Source organism: Vigna unguiculata, chromosome 10 (assembly GCF_037176805.1).
Source record: "Vigna unguiculata cultivar grain cowpea cultivar isolate G323 ecotype 2 chromosome 10, ASM3717680v1, whole genome shotgun sequence".
NCBI classification, from domain to species: domain Eukaryota; kingdom Viridiplantae; phylum Streptophyta; class Magnoliopsida; order Fabales; family Fabaceae; genus Vigna; species Vigna unguiculata.
The window spans coordinates 52,267,743-52,290,479 of record NC_140801.1 but is presented as its reverse complement, the minus strand read 5'-3'; the positions used below and the strand labels follow the sequence as shown (position 1 = coordinate 52,290,479).

The following is a 22,737-nucleotide window of genomic DNA, read 5'->3' as shown; positions in this document are numbered from 1 at the left end:
TGATAGAACACGAGAATTAAAATGTAAAACTAAATGCACCGTTGATTTACAATTCAACCACGAAAACCAAAAACCTAAGTTCGTGCTGAAAATGAAATTTCATTACATTTATTTAAGCTTGGTAAAATTCACAGAATTATTCGCAACTTTTTACAATTTTTTTTTATCGAAAAATTTTGATATAACCTATGCCTTATCTTTAGTTCAGCGCCGGCAGCATTTGCCGGAGGTCTCTTCTGAGCCAGCTCCGTGGCTTGTTGCTCCGCCACCTCCGTCGCATTTTCTCATCGTGGTACCAGCTGATCTAAATATGGTCTTCGACATTCTCTCTATTCTCTCTGGTTATTGTGGTTATGGGAAATATAAACAATTTTTAGATTCAAATAACACCCCACGTATGATTAAAGATGATTTTCTTGTGAATGGTAAGTCCCCACAGTAGTTGTGAGTCCGACATTGGCCTGTTAAGAATAGATTAAATATAATTATTATATAAAAATAATTTTTAAAAACATATAAGAAACTATAAAAGCTATTAACAAATCATTACTTAGTTATTAATTCTTATTCATTCTTGATAATTAATTTGTTTGTCGTTATGAATGAATGTTAATGATTGTTAGAGGAGGAGGAGGAGGAGGAAAGGCGAAAGCAGAAGTACAGTGTTAAGTTTATATACTAAAAGTGTGGAAGACAGTAGCCAAGAATATGAGTATAATAAAGTAAGAACCCTCTCTGCTAGAAAACACTAGATAACCAAATCCCCACCCTCGCCCTTGCTCTCTCCCTAGCCCTAGAAAAAGCAAATGAAAAAGAAAAACAAAACCCAAAAAGGTGAACAAAGGCCCTAAAAGTTTAGGATGATGATCCTAAACAAGATATAGTGTAGGCTATCTGAGTCAAAAGGCATAAAAAATGCAACTGTACAAGTGGCGGCTGACAAATCCCAGCTCCAGCTCTTCAGCTTGATGCGATGAATTGCAATTTGCAAGCTTGAATGGCCAAGCAAGCCTGAAAAAATTAGAGAAATGAAAGCCAGCCATTTAAATTACTACTTACCCAAATTGCTGGCTCCCCTTGATTTCTCCACTGCATGAGTCTTCACACTGCAGATGCCACACCCAGTCTCCTGTAATATACACCAAACAACCACAAGAGACAACATAAAGACAAAATACAAGTGGTCAAGCTCAAGCTCTAAACACAATCATTATTAAACATGAGCATGCCTTATCACTGGTTCTTGCACCGCCTCCGAATGAACCTTTCCTGTAGAATCAAGAACCATCCCTACCATTGCATTTTGCTACATAAAAACCCCGGAAAGAAAAATGGTTAATTCATCGGTACACGACATTGTTCACAATAATAATCTAAAAAGAAAGTTATAAATTGAAAAAATACAATGCTAGTAGATATGCAAAATCTTGCAAATGTGCACGCTTACACCCTTATTATCCATCCCCTATCTAACGTCTCACTTCAAATTATGCATCACCGATAAGCCATGTAATCATTTTGGCCTTACAGATTCAGGGAAGGTCTTGCACAACAGTGCCCTTCGCAGTACAATCTCTACACAGTTACAGTATATGATAACGAAAGAAAGAATGATTAAATGACTAAAAGTACTGCACTACTAACCAGACAAGAGATTATATCAAGATGGTAATAAAAAAGTGTTACAGAGTAAGGAAATATTCGGGAAGGAATTGAAAGCCAAAACCTGCAACTGCACCTGTAGATCGTGTTGAAATACTCCCTCAGAACTTGTCACTCTGTTCTCCAGTGTGCCAGAACCGTTCCCGTATGTAATACTCTCAAACCTAACATCATTGTTCATCGTATCAACACCCCCGGTGTTATCTTCAACACAACCTGCCATAGATACGGCTCCAATATCTTCAGAAGAACCACTATCACTTGCAACAGAAGCAGTCCCACTAGAATTGGAGGCAGGTTCAGGAGAGTCTGTTCTACCCAACTCTTGCTCACTGCTTGACAACTGTTGACTATCAGACACACTGCTACTTGCCCCTCTACCTTCAGGAAGACTGGTACATTTCTTTTTCAGTGTTGCATCCTCCCTCACACCCAACCCATCATTGTTCTTCCTCTTACGAATTCTCTCAACATGTTCAGTCCCAGAAACCTCATTTTTACGAAATGGTTTATGATTCTCACATTTTAAGGTTGGCCTTGATGATCGCAATCTTTTATAACCATCAGGAAACACATAGCATGGAATTTGCCTTCTCCGAACATGAGAAACATAAATCTCCATCTCTGGTTTCCAGAACATGTACATATTGACAGCATGCAAAAATTCTTCAATTGTTCCTCGTATATCAAATTGCTGGCCTTCTTTAACTACTTCTCCCTGCTTCCTCTGCAAACCCACAAAGAAAGCACAATGTGCACTCTGCCTTGAGGTATCCATATACTCATGATGGTAGGGATGGCACTGCAACTTCCCAAAAGTGTCACGCTCAATCTGCAAACAGGAACCAAATTAATCAAATGCACACCAACTAAATGTACCCCGGAGTTGTGAACTACATTAATTCTAATGTATAGATTTAAATGTCTTGGTTTCACAGAGGTAAAACAGATGAAAATACCATCAAGGTCAACTGCCGAAGGCGTGATCCCACCCATCCTTTCCAATTGCGCAAGTCATCAACATCAGCAGCAACTACGTCAACTTGCAAGTAGTTTGTATAACTTTCAAAAAAACTGTATGGTTCAAACAGATCCTCCCAACAACCTTTGTTCAGTTCAACATCCTGATTTTTTTGACAAAAACAAAGGAATCAATTACCAATAACAAATCAATATCTATGTCCAAATTATTCCTATCAAACTCAACAAAAAATAATAGTGATTACCCCACATATCTTGTTGCCAAATTGGAACTGTTCCATCATAACACGAAGCGTGCTTGTAGAAACATTATAACTAGAATTCATACAGGGATAGGCAGGAGTAATAATTGGCATGAGATGGGATCGGTCACGAGGATTTTTACGAGGATGCCAAAAAGAAAAACCAAGTTCGTTTTCCTCTATTGGACATAACATGACAGGAGTTGGCCACCGCCACTGTGTATATACCCTAAAGAATCGAGAAACAAGCATACTCGGAACGGCATTTGGATACAACTGGCACACTCGAGCTACAAGAAGTGCCAAGTTAACACCACCAAGAAAACCTGTTACCTGAAAAAACATTAAAAATCACAAATAAATTAGCCAATAACTGTGTAAGTGGGCACTCAAAATAAACGAACATATTCACAAGAATAGCAAATAAGGGGAAATTTTAAAATATCTCTCACATTGGAATAAATGCCTCGTCTTTTGGCCCAAAATTTCAAGCAACGAAGTGTTGTACGAAAGTGCTATAAGACATACAAAAAGTAAATGTATTAAAAGTATTAGGGACTCAATGAATAATATTACATGGAAGACGTAGCACAGTAAGACAAACAAGGTCTAAAGAAACACCTCAACATTAGGAACAAGCTTTAGAATTTGATCTGCAACTCTGCAGCCATTTAAACTTCGCACAGTAGGCTCGTCAACATTGTATAGGAGAGAGATATCAGATATAACCAAGTCCTGTTGATTTATTAATAAAAAACAGTTAGAAAATATGACAAAAACCAGATGATACAGAACTAGATCTGGAACAATAAACGTTTTCTTTTGTTTGAGAAATTAGTACAAAAAAATATTATTTGTCTTACTTCAGGTACAATCATGCGAGAAATACTGGCGTAAAGGAGGTCAATTGATATTCCATCAAACTTGAATTTCATAACTGGGACATGAGCATCCGGAATTGGTTGCAATTCAGAGACCTCCTCCATGTTAGCTAGGATATCATGCAATGTGTAGAAAAAATCCTCCTGATGATGAAAACATGAAAAATCAGACAAAAATTATTTTGATGGAGCACACAAAAAAAAAAATTTGCATTCACATTCTACCTCGCGATTCACGTAGGAAGGTCCAATGCATATTGTGTCTAAGTCAGCCCCAGGACCATGAACCTGCATCATTAAACTCGATGAAAACGGGATCAACTAATCCACAAAATGCAGAATAGGTGCAGCAAATTGCATGCAAAACTTAACAAAGTAAAACATTGTTCAAGAGAAAAAACCAATACAATCTAGTAAACTATAAAATTATAACATTCCCAAGCAGAGTAAACAGATCCAAAAACATGTTTGCCTGATTCTACAACAATAACCAAGTCACGAGGTGTTCATGTCAGGTAAGGAGGTAAGATACTCACACCAAGGCGATAAGAACCAAAAGTCAAAATGATAGCATTTGCATCTTCCACCATTTGATCAGTGTATCCCTTTAGGTGAGTAAGTTGCTTCACCCAGTGTTTTACTATCTGAAATAAAGAAAACAAATTAATACATAAAAGGTTAACTCTGAAGGTTTTGCATCTTGCACTAAATAGTTCTGTACAAAGTGACACTAACGGACAATAAGATACTATTATTATTCTTATTCTTATCATTATTATACATTATTTTCAACCGCAATTCAAACTATAATGATTAATATCAGCATAAAATTTTTTTAAAAAATGCGCTCTCATTAATCACTCAATTAACTCCCAGAACAATTCTGATAAACCATAATTAGCATAAATCCACCACTCAATTAGACTAAACTCCAGATAAAAGAAATAAACCCCCTAATCAAACAAATAGTTCCCCACTTGCCCCTACAACTCCTACTTTGGCATCACCATTAATACGTAAAAGTATCTCACATAAATTGCTGTCATCGTACAATTACATCATCTAAGCATCGCAACAATCGTTATAACGAATAATCACCAACACGTAACACTCTCCCTATCTCTATCTTTATATCTCCCGTTACCTGTTCAAGTCGGCAAAGAACCTCCTCTCTCTTAGCAGCTTCCTCATTGTTCTCATAAAGTCCCGAAACAGCGAGAAACTTGTAAACATAGGAAAGAATTTTTCAGATGAATAAGTACATCAACAATCACTTAAAAGAAAAAAATATCGCATTACACAAAAGAAAAAACCAACCTTTTCTAACTCAAGAGTTCTGTGCAAATCATAAACTGTTGGTCCAGCCATCGAAATGGGTTTCGTGATACCGTATTGCTTCGACGATGTTCCCACCCCTTCCGAACTCCCCATGATCTCAACACCCAATTACCCAAAAGAAAAAATGAAATATTTCTATATTTTTCCTATTCTTTTCCTGAGACAAAACTGATACCCGGAAAACAATTTTAAAAAAATACAAAAAAAAAAGATCGTATCGAACGTTCAGACGGAACCCACGATTGAAAATCTAACGGGAAATCAATGAAGAAAGGAGAAACCAAATCAAAAACAAAAAAGGAGAAAGTGCAAGGAATTGGAAAAATTTAAAAGCCCTAGATCGTAAAAACAAAAGGATGAAAAGAAAAGGGAGATCTGAAAGGTTTGGAAGGGATTGCAGAGGGAGGTTGAAAGAAAGAGAGGTTTGGAAGGGAGCGGCGAAGAGAAAGCGCGGTGAATGCAATGGTGGGGTTTGCATTTTTGTGATTTTTTTTCCTCAGATATTTATAGAATCGCACGTTTAAGATTTTTTTTTATCCATTCATGCTTATTTATTTTATCTTATTACTGCTTCAAAATATTTTATCAATTTTAATATCTTTTTCTGCATTATCAATTATCTCCAAAATCTTTTTGATAACATTTCCTCAATAAACTTTTTAGGGTTAAATATTTCAACCGATCTATTAATTAATTAGTTTACATTTGTACTGAATATTAATTTGAAAATATTGTATTATATGAGCAGAAAATAACACTATCAATATACTTAATTCAGTTATATTATAATTTGTAAATTTTATTTTTCAGATCATAGATAAAAACCTTATCATATCAATATCAATACAAGTAATATCTTGATTTTTTTAAAATTGGATCAATGATAAGAATATTATATTCTTAATTTTAGATTAGTGGTTATTTGTTTATAGATAAAAATCTTACCGTATCAATAAATATATATGTAACATGTTCAATTTTTAAAGTTGGATTAATGATGAGGATATTATATTTTTTATTTTGATTTGGTGATAAGGATATTACATTTTTTTTAAGATTATGGGTGTTTTCGAAGGATAGTAAATATTTACGAAAAGATATAAACAAAACAAAGAAAATAGAATTAGAGTATTAAGGCGCTAATATTTATTTACATCAAGATTCTTTATTTATTTTTTTATAGGCACAGAAAATTAAGAAAGTTGATGTGTTTTTAAACTACCATTAATGATAGTATGATTCATTCGGGTGTGTAAATTATTTCAATTTTTTGTATTTTATAGTAATTATCTTCTAAGTATAACTATTTTTTCTATTATTTCATTCAATTTTTGTTTCTTTTAATGTTGTTTAACTATACGTTAGAAACTTGAAGAAGAAACTTATTAAATGTATATACTGTAGCTAACAATTTTTGTTTCCAATAAAAGTGAGCCTCGACTTCTTCACTGCTGGGAATATTTTTTAATTAAAGGAGTGTGTTATATTTAGGGTTTTAAATTTTTATTTTGATATAAAAAAAGGTTTTATAAATTTTACTAATGTTATTTCTGAAAAAGAACTTAAAAGTTCTTCGATTTTAATTAATGTATATCCTAAGACGATTTGAAGAAATTACGTATTTAAATTATTTTAAAAAAAAACTATAAATTTTCATAAACATTCAAAATTAGGCTTGTAATATCTTAGAAAATTATAATAATTTAAAAATTAAATAAACGAGCTTAAATAGATATTTTAGCTTTAAATAAAATATAAAAGGTTTAGTAATAATTTAATTAAAAATATTTTAAATAAAAATATTAAATTAATAATAATTTAATTGAAAAGATACTAGATATTGTTGGATGTTAATAAGTGATAATTAAATCTTTTTTAAAAAGATTATTATAATATATATAATGTTTGTTATTATTTATTGTATTTGAAGATTAAGATAAGAAATATAATGGTTTGTTAATCTTTATTTTAAAATATTATGATAGGATTTATAATGGTTTATTAATTTAAAAGATTTATTTTATTTAAAATATTTTTAAGAAATAAAATGTTCGGTGAATAATTATTAAAAAAATATTAAGACTTATTTTGTGTGTGATTGTGATTGTATACAAAACATTAAAAAAATCTTTTAAAGAATTATCAAGGAGAATATATAGAATATATTTATTATGAAAAATATTAGTATAGAAAATATTTGTCAACTGAAGAAACATTATGTATAAATAAGACGAATATTAATGCATAGCCTGAATTTATTTATATTATTTTTAAGAGATAGAATGTATAATGATCCGAGAATTATTTTCAAAAGATAATAGAAGGTATGAGTATTATCTTTAAAATAACTTTTTTATTTTATTTCCAAGGATATTGCAAGGATTATCCTTAAGGTGGTGGTATTTTATCTGAAATATCTAATAAGTTTTTTTTCTAAGAACTAGAAAGAGAGAGGTCGGAAAAGATATATTTGATATTTTGTAATTATTAAAAAGATAAGTTAAAATTTCTTAAGAGTATATCGAATTTTAGGAGTGATAATGAAATAAAACAGTGAGTCATTATTATAATTGGTGATAAAAATTGTGGCTAAGTATATATGAAGGAACAAGTAAGATGGCAGTGAGAAGTTTTTTAGTGTCACGTTGTAAGAGAAGTTAATTGTAGGAGGAGTATTGATATGCATTGTCATTTGTTATGTTAGTGACTTGATGATAAGCGATGAACATGTCCACATGAATGCTTTGAGAAGAGTATGAGTATGTCCCCATGAGTGCTCCTAGAGGTTTTAGTATGATTAGACAAGTGTGCGCATGTCTTAATGAGTGCTCCTATATGTCTAAGTGTGATTAGATGATGTAAATTTGTCTCCATCAGTGCTCCTAGACGTATAAGTATGATTATATGAGTGTGAGTATGTCTCCATGAATGCTCCTAAACGTTTGAGCATAGGTCCCCATGACTGTTACAAGCTGTGCAGGTCCCCATGACTGTTACGAGTTGCGTAGGTTTCTATGATTGTTACGAGTTGGACAAGTCTACATGACTACTACTGAATTATGTGTTGTGATATTGATAATTCTTTTATTGCAATCATTATTATACATTAGCTTACCTTTTTGTTTGTGGTTGTGGTTTTCACCTATGATGATTGTGTATGTTGTAGAGACCAAATGATGAAGTAGGTATGGATGCACAATGTTGATAAAAAGTTGAGTGTGGGCTAGAAGCGGTATATATGTTCATGTTTTTATGGGTTTTTCAATTGTTTTTCTTTCATTTTTTTAAGAATAAGGATGTATGTGTTATAGGTGTTGAACATATTTCTTTAAACAAGTTTGATTTTAACTAGTTTTCTCAAAAAAATATTTAACTCTTATTCTTTAGGTTAAAAGGTCTTACTTTTTTATAGTTGAAAATAGTATGCATTAGACAACAATACCATTAAATGTTGTATTTTAACTATTATATGATGTATGGTTTAAAAAAAAATTAATCAATTTTTCTTTAGTCTTTAATTAACAACTAATTTTCTTAAACAATATGGTTTTAAAATATTAAGAAAAATCATAATGTTACAGTTGACATCATAGCAGTTACATCACAAATGATTTGTGGGGAGTGAGCTTATTACGTGTCCCTTTTGCATCTCTATACTACTATAAAAAAAGCTTTCTATGTCATTGATTGACTACGTTTGACAAATCATCATAGTAAAAAAATACCTGATGGCAAATTCTCAATTTTTGCAAACGATGATTGTTTAAAGAACCGTCATTAAAACTGGATAAATGACTACGATTATAAACATAATCATCATTAAAATTGTAAATTGGGAGAAATTACGATGGTTATAAATATAATTCTCGTTAAAAGTGGAGTCGACATGAGAAACCACCATGGTTAGATGCATGAAACTATCGTCAATTGTCTTGCACTTTCACAATGAAATAAGCAAATTTCTCTCCCCTGGACGACTTATTTAATTTGCATTGCACTTTAACAACCTATGTCCCTCACGCGAGCTTATGAGAATTTCCTCTTCCTCCTGCACTTTCACAGCCTTCGTCGTTACCATCCATGCAAACACTAGTCTGTGAACCTCTGCACCGCATGAACCTGTCACACCCCTCAAAGCATCGCAACATCGTGAGCTTCCCCTACACCTTTTTAAACTCTTCGCGAAGGTTCTCTACACTGCGTTGCACACTCCTTAAAGCTTTTATTCACCGCATCACATCGTACAACACATTCCTTGGCACTTGAAGAAATATTGGTGTTTATAATCTAAATTTATTTATATCTTTCTAAAGAGATAAAAGAGTTGATGATAAGAGAATAAATTTTAAAAGATCATAGATTGCATGGGAATTATCTTTAAAGTACTTTTCTTATTTTATATCTATGTATATTACAAAGATTATTATTAAGGTTTGTTATTTTATTTCTAATATCTAATAATTTTTTCCCTAAGAAACAAAAATACAAAGGTAGGAAAAGATATAATGTTGTGGTTATTAAATAGATCACCTAAAATCTCTTAAAAGTATTAGGATTTTAGGAGTGAGATTGAAGCCTATAAATATACATATTAAAAGAGTGAGCTAATGTTACACTTGGTGATAAAGGTTATTGGATGAGTATCAATATGCATTGTCATGTTTTGTGTTAGTGAATTAATTATGTGTGATGAACATGTCCACATGAATGCCCTGATATGAGTACGAGTATGTCCCCATGAATGCTCCTAGACGTTTGAGTATGATGAGGATATGGGAGCATGTCTCCATGAGTGCTCGTAGACGCCTGAGTGTGATTAAACGAGTGCGAGAATGTCTCCATAAGTGCTCCTAGACGTTTGAGAAGTCCCCATGATTGTTACAAGTTGGGTAGATATATCCCATGACTATTATGACTTAGGCAAATAGATCCCATGACTATTACGAGTTGGACAAATCTTTCAAGTTAAATTCGATTAATAGTGTGTATGTTATAAATAAAGCTAATAATATAGTAAAGAAGAAGAGGAATAATAGAGAATAAGAGAATGAATAACAAATTTTCTGTGTATTATTATTGATGGGAAGAGTTCTATTAATAGTATAAAGTATATCAATTATATGAATAATTGTATCAAATCAATTGATGATCATTAATTTATAAGAGTGTGTACGTTTTTCAAATTATTACATCCATGTAATAGTTCTAACTCAAAAAGAAATTTCTTCCATCTACAATTTGTTACTCAATTACCAAGCTTGAAACAAAAACAAAATACAATACATATTCAAAATAATATCTTACTTTAATTTCCCCATTTCACGTGTTAAATTGGCGTAATTACATTTTTTAACCTCTTCAGTATCTCACAATTAATCTGAAATTTGTTAAATACAAATTCTACTCAATAAAATTCACTAATACCTTAAAAATGGAAATTCGCAACTCATATCAAAGTTTTCAATTCAATAGCAACTGAAATAAGAGGTAAATAAATAATCTCTTTCTGTCTAGGGTGTGCTTGAAATCTAAAAAAAAAATCATGCAACTAAAAATTCCCAGAAACTTTTAACTCCAAAAAAACAACTAAAGTACCAACTAAAAATAAACTTAAAGACTCGTTAAAAAAAAAAAAAACAAAGTTCTCAAGTCATAAAAAATTATGGAGACAAAAAAGATCGTAGAGAAAAAAAATTAAAGAGAGGGGGAGAAGAAGAGAACATGCAAAACTTTTTCTTTATATTAATGTATTCTAAATAAAAGAAAGAAGAAATAAAAAGAGAGATATTGGGCCATGAGCCCATTTGTGATATTATTTAAAGTAATTGAGGAAAAAAGAAAGGACATCGCAATGAAGAGATGGGCCGTTAAGAGCATTGGTCTGACCCAATAGTGTTTGTCATGTGACACTCAAATATTAAGTAACATGATTTTAAAAATAAATTACTTTTAAGCTACGAGTTTATTGTTTTATTAAAGCAAGAGTTAACGTGATCTTAAAGTCCTGCTCAAGATACTCTTAAAAAAAAACATATTTAAGATAATTAAATAAATAAATAAAAATATATAAGTTATAGCAAATTAATGTTTTTCAAGTTTTACAAAATTACATAAAAAAACCTCTATAAAAAACTAAATGTACACTGTTAATCTGAAATTTAATTTATTTTTTATAGTTGTTTTTTTTTATCAAAGAAAACTTGGATGTTCACATATTTAACCTTATATTGGGAAATAGACCAAAATTTGATTTTGAGATTTAAACGATATAATTTGCTTGTATGTTAAATGAAAATTATGCTAAAAATTTCCACTACTTTTTTTCGAAATAAAATCCAATCTTAAACCTTATATTTCACCAATGTGAAGCTTGCAAAATCTTAGTTTTGAAAAATATACTACCTAAAAACACGTACGAATTTGCATGGTAATATTTCATTTTCATGATATATATATATATATATATATATATATATATACCATTCAACTTTGTTAGCATCCAATTTATGATTAAATATGTTTTGCCTGAAAATTTTGTTTTAATGAGTCTCAAATATAAAGAAAACTAACATTATGAACTATAATCAATATTTATTGAAAAAAATAAATATATTACATAAAATTTTAATAATGTTTGACCTAGACAGATAATATAAAAATAAACATTGATAATAATTTAAAAAAAAATACTAGTTGGACTCATCTAACCTACTTGATTAAACCGGAGAAATCGTAAGTGGGTTAATTAGTTGAAAATATCAACTTGTTTGTTCTAGTTAGAAAAAGGAAAACCGTATGATAATTGATCGATTCCCATGACCAAACTATTTTAGTATCTCCAATAATTTTTTTTATCCTATACAAAATTTAAACCAAGACTTTTTATTTCTATTATTATATTATACGGCATTGATTAATTAATTCTGCCTAACAAAAGAATCATGGTCATGTCATGCAAACAAATGAAACTAAAAATCTTGTGGAAATCATAAAAAGATTATTAATGTATCTCTAAGACAAATATTATATATAAAAAATGTTGAAAACTTAAGTATTTGTTTCAAGAGATTTGTTGTTTAAGATGATAAATGAACGTTATTTACTTTGAAAGGTTAGAACTTATTTGTGTAAATGGATTTGAGGCTGAATGAAATATTTTCATCATTGCATTGATAAAGAGACTAGACTAGGAGAAAAAGCAATTCAACAATATATATATATATATATATATATATATATATATATATATATATATATATATTTTAATTTCAACTTAACAAATATGTTTTTACTTAATAATAATAATAATACTAAAACTAATAATAGTAATAATAACTATATTTTATTTCATACTAAGTTTAATAATAGGGATAAATCTATAATCTAATAATTTAATATATTAAAACATTATTTTAAATCATATCATTAACAAATTTTCATAAACTTTACTTTTAATTTCTTGACTTTCATCTCTTCGTTCCTTAAAATAAACAATCTCACCTTCTCCTATGCATTTCTTCAATTTCATTCCCTCACTCTCCCTCAATTCCATCTTTAAAAACAAATATTTTGTGTTAAAAGTTATGTCAATCGGTTATGTGTGAGTTGAACTCATATCTCATTGGTATCATGACTTTTTAATGATTTTTTTTTAAAAGACCTTTAAAAAAATAATTAATTAAATTTAAAAGGTAAAAAGGATATATTTTAGGGAGAGAAAAGTACTTATTTTATAACATATAGAAAAAAGTTATTGAAAAAATGTTTAAGGGACCAGAACGTAGAATACTTAAATTCAAAATTTTGCATGTAGATGGTGGAAGTAGCCACCCTAATGTGAGCCCATACTAAAAAGGCTATAATTATAATAGTATCATAGTTGTTGCATCTAACATATTAAATTCAGTGAAATACATATAATCTCTTCTTATTACATATATTAGCTGGATCACTTCTGTCTCTCTCAACCATTGCCGTAATGCACTCCTTTTCTTCTCCTTCGTCACCATCTTTCATTAATGCTTTCACTATTACTTCATCACCTTTTTTGTTAAGTTTGATGAGAAGAAGTAATGACCTACTTTTACATTTCTTCTAATTTTTACTTCCTAGTTACTTCATATCAATAGATAGTTATTGTATTTTCACAACATTTGTTTCTTATCAATGAGTATTATTTAGTAGTAATTAATCTTTAGTGGTGTGAAACATGGTTATTGTAAAAGGAAAAAAGTTTATATGTACCTAAGTGGCACCGAGAAATAACTTGGGCTTTGGTATTTGGGTTGAAGAATGGTTATGTGATAGTTGTTGCATGTGGTATCAATTGTTTCGTGGCATAGGTTAAGTGGATAAGGTCACAGTCAAATTGTTGCGTTTCAACTTGTGTTATACTCTTTAGTAAAATGAGTTGCGCCTTAACTAATAACTATAATTTTTGACTTAATAATAAGCGTTGAATTTTAACAATTAGAAATTTTTAGTAAAAATTGTGTTTTAACTAATAACTATAACTTTTAATTTAATGATAAGCGTTCAATTCTAACGATCGAAAGTAACGTGAGAAAATAAGAGAAAAAGAAAAAAAAGGACAAAGTCGAGAAGCAGTTGGGGGTGCGAGAAGCAAATTGCAACCTAAGGCAAATGCCATAAAAGAAAGAAATGGTGGTCCAACACAACCTACTCTCTCTTGGTGGGTCCCTACCCTTTCACTCAATTTCAGCAAGCAATGCGTACACATACCAAACTCCACTGCTCAATGCAATGATTTCAAACCATTTTCTACACTACACACTCCATGCACAACACAGTCAAACCAATCTTTCATATCTAGTTATCATGCATTCACAACTCTAAAGTCAAAGGTCTCATATACACAAAAATCGCAATGCAGGTACAACCAGTGTGTGCTGCACTTGATCATAATTTGCCTAGAATTCAGCTTTTTCTCATACTTTAATGTTGATGTTCCTTTATACCATATAGATAAAAGATTGTCAAAAACTTGCATCATAACAAGTAAGGTTATCTAATGTTATAACAGAGCGCGTGTTTAGTTATTTACAGTGTAAAAAATCTTAAAAATTATAACCATAGTTTATGATGATTTAGAAGGTTGAAGTTGAAGCCGAAAATTGAAACTCAGCATTGTTTCCTTTGGAAGTTATAATCATATGAAATGAAATGATTTGTTTGAATGTGTGTTTGGGCATGAATTGACCCATTAGGGAGTGAAAAAAAAATTAAACTGTGAGAAATTACTGGTAATTAATGATAATTAGATGCATTTGAATTCTGATAAACTCAGAAGGGCACATTGAATTCAATTTATTAGGATTCCGACTGTCTGGCAAAATCTTCGGAGAAAATGTTTCTTATCTCACACTGTTCTTCTGTCATGTCACCTTAATAAAAATGGTTCTTAACGCTAGAGTTTTATTCTGTCCTTTTTGTATTATTCCCTCTTAAACAACCCAATAACACCCTCAATCCCACAAGACATTGTTAATTAAAAAAAAGGGCTGATTAAAAAACATTTAAATTCAAAATTTGAATCTTAACAGAGAATTATAATTAATTATCCAAATCAGATCAAGATAGTGTTTGCTGTTAGGGTGCACCCCAAAGGGGTTGAAGGGGTTTGGAAAGTCAGATTTTTTTGGGGGAGAAAGTGTGGCAGAGAAGAAGGTAAAGCAACGGAATGATGATGATGGTGAGGGAGAAAGAAAGTGTTTGAGGGCAAAAATGGGGTATTATCAGGACAAAAAAGATTATATAAAGCAACCCTTTGGTTGGTATAGCCATTAATGAATGGTACACAGCACAGTGTACTATCAATGGTAGCAAGTTTTCATTTTTAGCCTTTAAAAGTGGTGTTATTCGGTTGCAGAACATAACTCACAGTCCAGTTTTTTTCTCTCAAATAAAGCAAGATAGTGAAAGGGTGGGAGAGGGACTCAATGCCCCCTTTGAACCAAGCTCACGGGATTGTTTGTTGTCAGTGGGTATCTTTCATTTGTACTACACGTTGCTCCAGAAAGTTAGAGAGAGAAATAATATAATTGCAGAGGATAATACTAACAATGTATAACATAGAAAGAAAGAGAAAGAGAGAGAGAGTGAGTGGGGTGTGAAGGGAAGGGAATTCGGCGGTCTTTCTCTTTTTTGAATTCAAGATCAGATAAGAAGGTGTTGTTGTCTTGGGTTTTGGAGGCTTTTCCCTATGATTATTGTCACTTTTTTCATAGGATTTCACCATTGTGCTTTGTCTGTAATTCTTGTCTCTTTTTACTCAAGGGTGAGGTTTTAAAGTTTTTAGCAACTATTTTAATGTCTTTTCGTTTTAGCCTCTGCTAACTTTCTGTGACCGCTTTTTGTCCTCTAATGCAGTTCTTCACGAGGTCCTGTCAGAGGTTTATTTTCAAAAAAACGTTCCATCTTTATCCGTTTTCTCCACTCACTCACTCTAATTTTAAGGTTTGTTGTTTATTAATCTTTTCATCCATCACTTTTTTCCTCTGTTAGATTCTTTACCCTTTACACTTATACACTCTCTTTTGCACTAAACTCCACCACTTTCTTTGTCCCTCCATTTTTAAAAATTTTCATATATTGAAACAATAACATCTGGCTTCACTTGGTTGCTACATTTGTTCACTCCCACGCAAACCCCTCTTATCTTTAGCCACAAGAGGCAAATTTTCGCTTACCCTTTGCACCGTTTCTCATTCCAGATCGTGACTCAACAAAAGTTGTGAAGTTATTATTATGGGAAAAGCTAGCAGGTGGTTCAAGGGTTTGTTGGGGATGAAGAAGGAGAAGGACCACAGCGACAATTCAGGCTCGCTGGCTCCTGACAAGAAGGAGAAGAAAAGGTGGAGTTTTGCTAAGCCAGGGAAGGATGCACCATCTTCAGTTCCTGCCACAGATAACACCTGGCTCAGATCCTACATTGCTGATACAGAGAATGAGCAGAATAAACATGCAATTGCCGTTGCCGCTGCCACTGCAGCCGCCGCCGATGCTGCCGTCGCCGCCGCACAGGCTGCCGTGGCGGTTGTCAGGCTCACAAGCCAGGGTAGAGGTGCATTGTTCAGTGGAAGCAGGGAGAAGTGGGCTGCCGTGAAGATCCAAACTTTTTTCAGAGGCTACTTGGTATGTGCCTTCTCTTTCTGTGATGCTTCAAACCAAATTGGTGTTGGTCATGTGGGTATGAATGTCTGCTGTTTGATAAATTGCATTGATTTGTGATTGAGGTGGTTCTGTCTTTTGGTTGGTGCAAGTGAAGTGTTTTGCTTGATTCCTACTCCTTTGTCTCCTCTCAAATATTATTTTAGATTCTTAATGAAACAGTGTCTCTCCCATTATATTCCATTCAAATATTAAACCCTCCTTTTTTCTCTGTTCTATGCTTTTTAAACCATGTTCATATTCAATATCTGATAAATTTGAATGTTTGACAAATTTGAGCATGGCTAATAACTTTGTTACCTAACTTGATGATGTTTTGTTTCAGGCACGGAAGGCTCTTAGAGCACTGAAAGGATTGGTTAAGATACAGGCTCTTGTTCGAGGGTACTTGGTTAGAAAGAGAGCTGCTGCAACTCTTCACAGTATGCAAGCTCTGATAAGAGCTCAAACTGCTGTGAGATCACAGCGAGCTCGTCGTTCTTTGAGCAAAGAAAGCAGATTTCTACCTGAAGTTCTTGCAAGAAAATCTGTGGTAAAACCTGGTTTTCTATACCAACAGCTTCGTTCATTTATCTATCATCAAACAATGTCTTATTTGTTTGTGTCCTTTTGTACTTGTAGGAACGATTTGATGAAACAAGGAGTGAATCACACAGTAAAAGGCTACCAACATCCTATGAAACATCCTTGAATGGTTTTGATGAGAGTCCCAAGATTGTTGAAATTGACACATACAAGACTCGATCAAGGTCTAGGCGCTTTACCTCTACAATGTCTGAGTGTGGAGAAGACATGTCGTGTCAGGCAATGTCTTCCCCTCTACCTTGTCATGTTCCTGGTCGAATCTCGGTTCCTGATTGCAGACACCTTCAAGATTTTGATTGGTACTTCAATGTCGATGAGTGCAGATTCTCCACTGCTCATAGCACACCACGTTTCACAAACTATGCTCGTCCTAATGCTCCAGCTACACCAGCCAAGAGTGTTTGTGGAGACACTTTCTTCAGACCTTGCTCCAATTTCCCCAACTACATGGCCAATACTCAGTCATTCAAGGCAAAACTAAGGTCTCACAGTGCTCCAAAACAAAGACCTGAACCCAAGAAAAGGCTCTCACTTAATGAGGTTATGGCAGCAAGAAACAGCATAAGTAGTGTTAGAATGCAAAGGCCATCATCCAATTTCTTCCAGACTCAAGAATCCTGGAATTTTTGACAGTCACAAGGAAAATTTGAGTGGCAATTGGACACTAAATGATGTTAGTAATATCTAGAATTTGTTCTTTTTTTTTATCTCTTGTGCTTACAACTTATAAATTCAGGGATGAAATTCTCGATTCTGCTTGTGTACATTCTTTTAATTAAAGAGTTTCTTTTTTCAATCACGCCCTTTCTCTCTTGTACCAAATGATTTACATCTAGTAAAGAATTTGGCTTGGTAATTTTCAAGAACATAGTTTTCTTCTGGTGTATATAGTATACTAACTAATTGCTGGTTTGGATTGTAGTTCCAACAGTTTCACTTTCACAGTGCTTATTGCTGCATTGCCTTTGGAATGCAGTGAAAGAGCAATGAATAGAAAACTTGAACTAAAACCACTTTGTGTTAATGGCCATAAAAGGAAAGCTTGCTGAGAGAAACTTAATGGTGGCATTCAAAGTCCAATAAAAAAGGTGGGGTCTTGTTTATGTGGGGTTTTACATTGCTGACTAGGACTAGTTTCAATGACAAGTTATTGTTGAAATGTCTGTGTCACTGAAAAATGTGTTTGCTATTGATAGTGTTTCATGTGTTAGGCAAATCAACAGTGGAAGAACGTTAGGTGGGTGTTCAGAAAAATTATGAGTCATAAATAAATTAGGAAGCCAATGTTTTGCATTTTGTTCATAATGTTCAATGCTGCTACTGAAATTTGCAGCTAATTAGTGTGGATCAAGTGGGAAGAACATCTACAATGGCAGAGCATCAAATGGTAGTAATAGTGACACTGCTACATGTTCCCCTTCTTTTGTCTGTTCTCATCATAGTTGGCAATTTATTCCCACAGAATTTTCAAAGTCATTAAATTTAGACTAATAACAAACTTATGAAGTTAATTTGTTTTATATTCATGATTAAATATATTTTTGTCCTTAACTTGCAGTGCATTTTGAAATTAGTCCATCTCAAAATTTTGGATTAATTTAATTTTTCATATTTCGAAATATGTAGATTTAGTCATTTTACTCAAATTTTGTTAAGTTTATTTGATATTTCAAACACGTTTTATAATAATATTTTACTTAATATTAAAGAAAAATGTGTCAAATAGTGTAAACAACTCAAATACAATCACAAAATATGTATGAAATATCAAATAAATTTAACAAAATTTGATTAAAATGATTAAATCCATTTATTTCGAAAGATAAAGATTAAATTGGTCCAAAATTTTCAAACAGACTAATTTCAAAATTCACTGAGAGTGAAGAGATAAAAACATATTTAACCCTTATATATATATATTATATATATTATGTTTTCATAAATAGAAACAGAATAAAAAAATGTAATTTTCACTGTACATAATCATGCTTTAAATATCATTATTTTAGTATTTGGGTGGTGGTAATCATAAACTAAATTCGAACTGAGTAATGAGTGCAATACGATCATATCATAGCGTTTTTGAAAAGTAAAATTACAGTTTACGCAACAATAGAGTAATTAAAGTTTGAAGATATGTGACAAAAATGAATAAAGAAGAAAAAATATTATGGGATGTGAATTCACGGGTTGAAGAAGCGCGTGAAGTTGGATGAAGAGATAGTCTAATCAGAAGGCAGAGTTTGAATCTTAAATTTCATATCAGCAATGATTAGGGTTTGATTTGAAACGGGCTTTTCTATAGTATTGTTCATGCATTGCATCACATTCGCATCTTATGATGTTCCACGTGCTTGGTTGCGAGTGAAAAAAAAAATGTTACTGTAGGGGTAATACAGGTAATTCACACTTGTTAGAGAATGATTATGCCCTCATCCATACATCATCGTCAATATTTTCGTGCAGAGTGAAGATCTCAAACAATGATTTGAAAATTTATAAAAATATGAATAAAAATATTTAACCAAATATCAACTTTCTAGATTAATATTGTTTCAATAAAATAGTTAATACGAAGAGTTTTAAGTTCGAAACGTTGTATAATTTTAATATATCAAAATCAATTTCAAGATACTAAAATATATATAAAAAAGAATCGAAACAATAAATATTCAAATAATATTATGTTGAAAAATGGACTTCAAGTAATCCTCTAACCATATATTCATATATTGTAAGATACAATACATAATCTGAGATATATTTTTAAGTGGACATGCTTATCTTTATTTGTTTAAATAATGTTCTCACATTACTTATAATTAATTATTATTAAGAATCTTTTGAATATCTTGAATCTGTATTTAATTTATTGTTTGAATAGACAGAAAGAGACGTTGAGAAATGGCCAAAAGGGATTAATATATTAAGTGCATTCTTAAACAAACATTATACCCACAGTGAAATTTTGATTCCAACATTACCAAACAATATTTTATACAGTGTTCTGCAGAAGCACTTAATTCAAGAAAATGGAGCTTCAATTTGCTTGGTCCAGGATCTTAATTATGCTGATGCTTTCGTCACTTCAAGAATATGATATAAAAAAAAAATATTCAAATGTTATTCTCTACTCTTTTGTTTTTTCTTTTAAGTTTTTCTGATTTTCTTATCAGGTTGATTACTAATTTTGTAAAAAAAATATTCGATTATTTTTAGTAGTATTCTTTTAATCATCACTTTTTATGTACGAAGTGTGAATATAAGATTTCAATTGACAAAAAAAGAAAAACAAGTTCACTCTTTTCAAATTAAGAAGTCTATATTTTTTATTAATTTTTTTTACTGTTTTTTTGTCAAAATTAAAAAAAATTAAAAATATATTGTATTGATATTTTAATTATTCTTTTAATATATTTTAAAATAATTAAATTAGTACTAATCTTTATATCATAAAAGATTCAGAAGAACAAAAGAATCATCAGAGGATCCAAATTCTAAATTAAGTTAACGTAATATTAGTAAATCTTTGTCTTATTGAAATGTTGGATTAATTTTCTTTTCCACGTATATTTTTAACAGACACAATCTGATATAAGAAAGCTTATATTTAAAGTTTATCAATCAAGTTGTTTTTAAATAAGGTTAACACATTATATAAGCCACATCTACAACTTTATATTACTTCTTCTGAATACTAAATTATTACATTTTTTAAATATAGATTAATTCCAATTACTTTTAGTTTGTTTAATGATTTTTTCTTCAAAATCATCTTATCTTTCACTGATATTTCACATTTTAATACACCATCATAATATGCTTTTTTTTTTATGAAAAAATACATTTAATAAAAAAGATGGTACAGTATATACATATAAAGAATTCAATGGTTATGTTTGGTGTTTCTTAAATCTTGTTGATGTGAACTTCTACGCACTTCAACAACGGAAAAAGTAAAAAGGAATGTTTTGGCAAAAGTACTTTTGAGGTACAAGGATAACACAAACCAAAAGTTGTTTTTTTTTTCTTTAATTTAAATAAAGCTACACTTAGTTTTGTTGATTCACTGAATACAGACAGTACTTAAATTTCTCCATGCATGACGCAGACTCCCAAGAAATTCTGAATATATATGTTTTAAAACATTGAAAAAATAAAAAAGGACACAAGAATGAAAATTTTATGTCCTGCTGTTATTGTCTATGATAACTTTTTTTATTTTCTATGAAAATTATCTTCAAATCTATAGTAATATTATGATTGTGTAAAAGGTTCTTTATTTTATTTTTGTCGAGGAAGCATGTATCTTATTTTTCCAATAATTTATATATATATATATATATATATATATATATATATATATATATATATTTACATTTATATGTAGTATGGGCTTTCAACTGGCCTTTTTGTCTGTAGCGATGTGCCATACATACAGATCCAGCAGATCTAATTTTGCCCCAAACCCATAAATTGGTTTGGACCCATAAAAAGGTTTAATCATTACACGAATAGACCCATACAAGTAATTATAATTTTGTTTCATCTTATTTGACCAAACCTAGTCATCATAAGTAAAAGAGTGAATAATAACTCTTTCTAAGTTTATAAATATATTTTTATATCATCACCATAAAAAAGAAAAAAAAACACTGAATCTGTGACCAAAACCTCTCAACATCTTTGAGTAGAACAAATATTTTATAGTAATTATAATTTATATAGAAGTTCAAATGTTATTGAAAATTAAATTATAATATATATGATCTGATGATTTTATATGATTAAATTACATACAAACTTATTTGTTAAAATAAGTGTTTTTTAAACTTATTTGTTAAAATAAGAGTTTTTTCAACTTATTTTGAAGCTGAGTTTTTCCTCTGAAATTCATTGTAAATTAATGAAATAAACAATTATTATTTATGTACTTTTTTAAATAATTATTACAATAATATTTGTATGTGAGTGAAAAGGACAAATAATGTTGTTCTATTAGTGTATCAATGTTTTGAACACGCGTCTTGAGACAACATAAAATCATGTTGTAGTTAATTAGTTGTAAAGTTTCTACATCTTAGTAATACTTAAATAATTTTTTTACATATGCAACTACAAGTTTGTGCTTAATGGCCATCTTTAATGTCTTTGTAATATTCATATTTTATGCATTTATGATGATCGACACGGTTGATAACTATATATTTATAAATGAATAAATACGTAAAATTAAGAATTGAAGATAGTTAGATAGTTTTAGAAGTTTTAGACTCACTTATTGGTCCAATCCAATGGGGCTCATCTATTCAAGAGCCCATTTCTTTGTCCACACGGCCCAACACAATATCTTTAAGCTGGGTCAAATGAATGGAATCAATTGTCCATTTGTAGTGGTAGCTACACTACGTTATAGCCCATACCCATATTTGAATTTCTTTATACGTAGGATTTCAGCAAATTGTTCCACTTTTTCTCTTACCTTTATGTTCTTTTAGACTTCAATTTTGACAATGAAATCTAATGAGTTTTGAATGGATTTTTAAGTAAACATGCTTACTGTGTCATCAACACGTATTAGAAGTGGACTTTAAGTCTAAGTCAACCCCACAAAATTAGTTTGTAAGGTGAAGTTTGCATTCCACTTATATATTATTAGTTGGTCTTATTTCTAGTCGATGTGAGACTTCCAACACATCCCTCACGCCGATATCGGGTGAAACAGAAAGTTCAAGAAAGCTCGCTAGGATAAGCTCTAACTTGGCTCTGATACTCTGTTAGAAATGTGTTTTAAATCTAACTCAATCCTACAAAACCGACTTATAAGACGAGGTTTGCAACCCAGATAAATTCCAACA

At 31.1% G+C, this 22,737-nt stretch overlaps 2 protein-coding genes across 5 annotated transcripts; one reads left to right on the top strand and one right to left on the bottom strand.

Moving 5' to 3' along the window:
• Positions 1-86: 86 nt before the first annotated feature.
• Positions 87-5,588, bottom strand: LOC114166212 (nuclear poly(A) polymerase 4-like). 4 transcript variants are annotated; one of them, XM_028050904.2, is made up of 13 exons: positions 5,084-5,588; positions 4,911-4,988; positions 4,303-4,410; positions 3,992-4,054; positions 3,749-3,910; positions 3,507-3,620; positions 3,338-3,400; positions 2,889-3,218; positions 2,622-2,786; positions 1,727-2,494; positions 1,230-1,306; positions 1,060-1,129; positions 87-461 (listed from the first exon to the last, which is right to left on the bottom strand). In XM_028050904.2, the coding sequence occupies exons 1-12, from the start codon at positions 5,195-5,197 to the stop codon at positions 1,102-1,104; spliced, it is 2,070 nt and encodes a 689-aa protein (XP_027906705.1). In that variant the 5' UTR covers positions 5,198-5,588; the 3' UTR covers positions 87-461; positions 1,060-1,101. The 4 variants fall into 4 exon arrangements, with proteins under 4 accessions (XP_027906705.1, XP_027906707.1, XP_027906704.1 ...); XM_028050906.2 differs by having other exon boundaries at positions 1,739-2,494; XM_028050903.2 differs by lacking the exon at positions 87-461 and having other exon boundaries at positions 649-1,129.
• A 9,169-nt stretch (positions 5,589-14,757) lies between these two features.
• On the top strand, positions 14,758-17,678 carry LOC114166446 (protein IQ-domain 26-like). The gene is made up of 5 exons (XM_028051183.2): positions 14,758-15,401; positions 15,494-15,580; positions 15,838-16,258; positions 16,620-16,826; positions 16,916-17,678. Exons 3-5 carry the CDS (start codon positions 15,872-15,874, stop codon positions 17,507-17,509), a joined length of 1,188 nt encoding a protein of 395 aa, XP_027906984.1. The 5' UTR covers positions 14,758-15,401; positions 15,494-15,580; positions 15,838-15,871; the 3' UTR covers positions 17,510-17,678.
• The last annotated feature ends 5,059 nt before the right edge of the window (positions 17,679-22,737 follow it).

Bases quoted from the DNA above. Each gene is read 5' to 3' on its own strand.
- LOC114166446 (XM_028051183.2), top strand. From the start codon at position 15,872: ATGGGAAAAGCTAGCAGGTGGTTCAAGGGTTTGTTGGGGATGAAGAAG. The intron at 16,259-16,619 runs GTATGTGCCTTC...GTTTTGTTTCAG, and splicing joins CTTTTTTCAGAGGCTACTTG to GCACGGAAGGCTCTTAGAGC. The intron at 16,827-16,915 runs GTAAAACCTGGT...TTGTACTTGTAG, and splicing joins TTCTTGCAAGAAAATCTGTG to GAACGATTTGATGAAACAAG.
- LOC114166212 (XM_028050904.2), bottom strand. From the start codon at position 5,197: ATGGGGAGTTCGGAAGGGGTGGGAACATCGTCGAAGCAATACGGTATC. The intron at 3,911-3,991 runs GTAGAATGTGAA...TTTCATCATCAG, and splicing joins CTTCCTACGTGAATCGCGAG to GAGGATTTTTTCTACACATT. The intron at 3,219-3,337 runs GTGAGAGATATT...ATGTTTTTTCAG, and splicing joins GACGAGGCATTTATTCCAAT to GTAACAGGTTTTCTTGGTGG.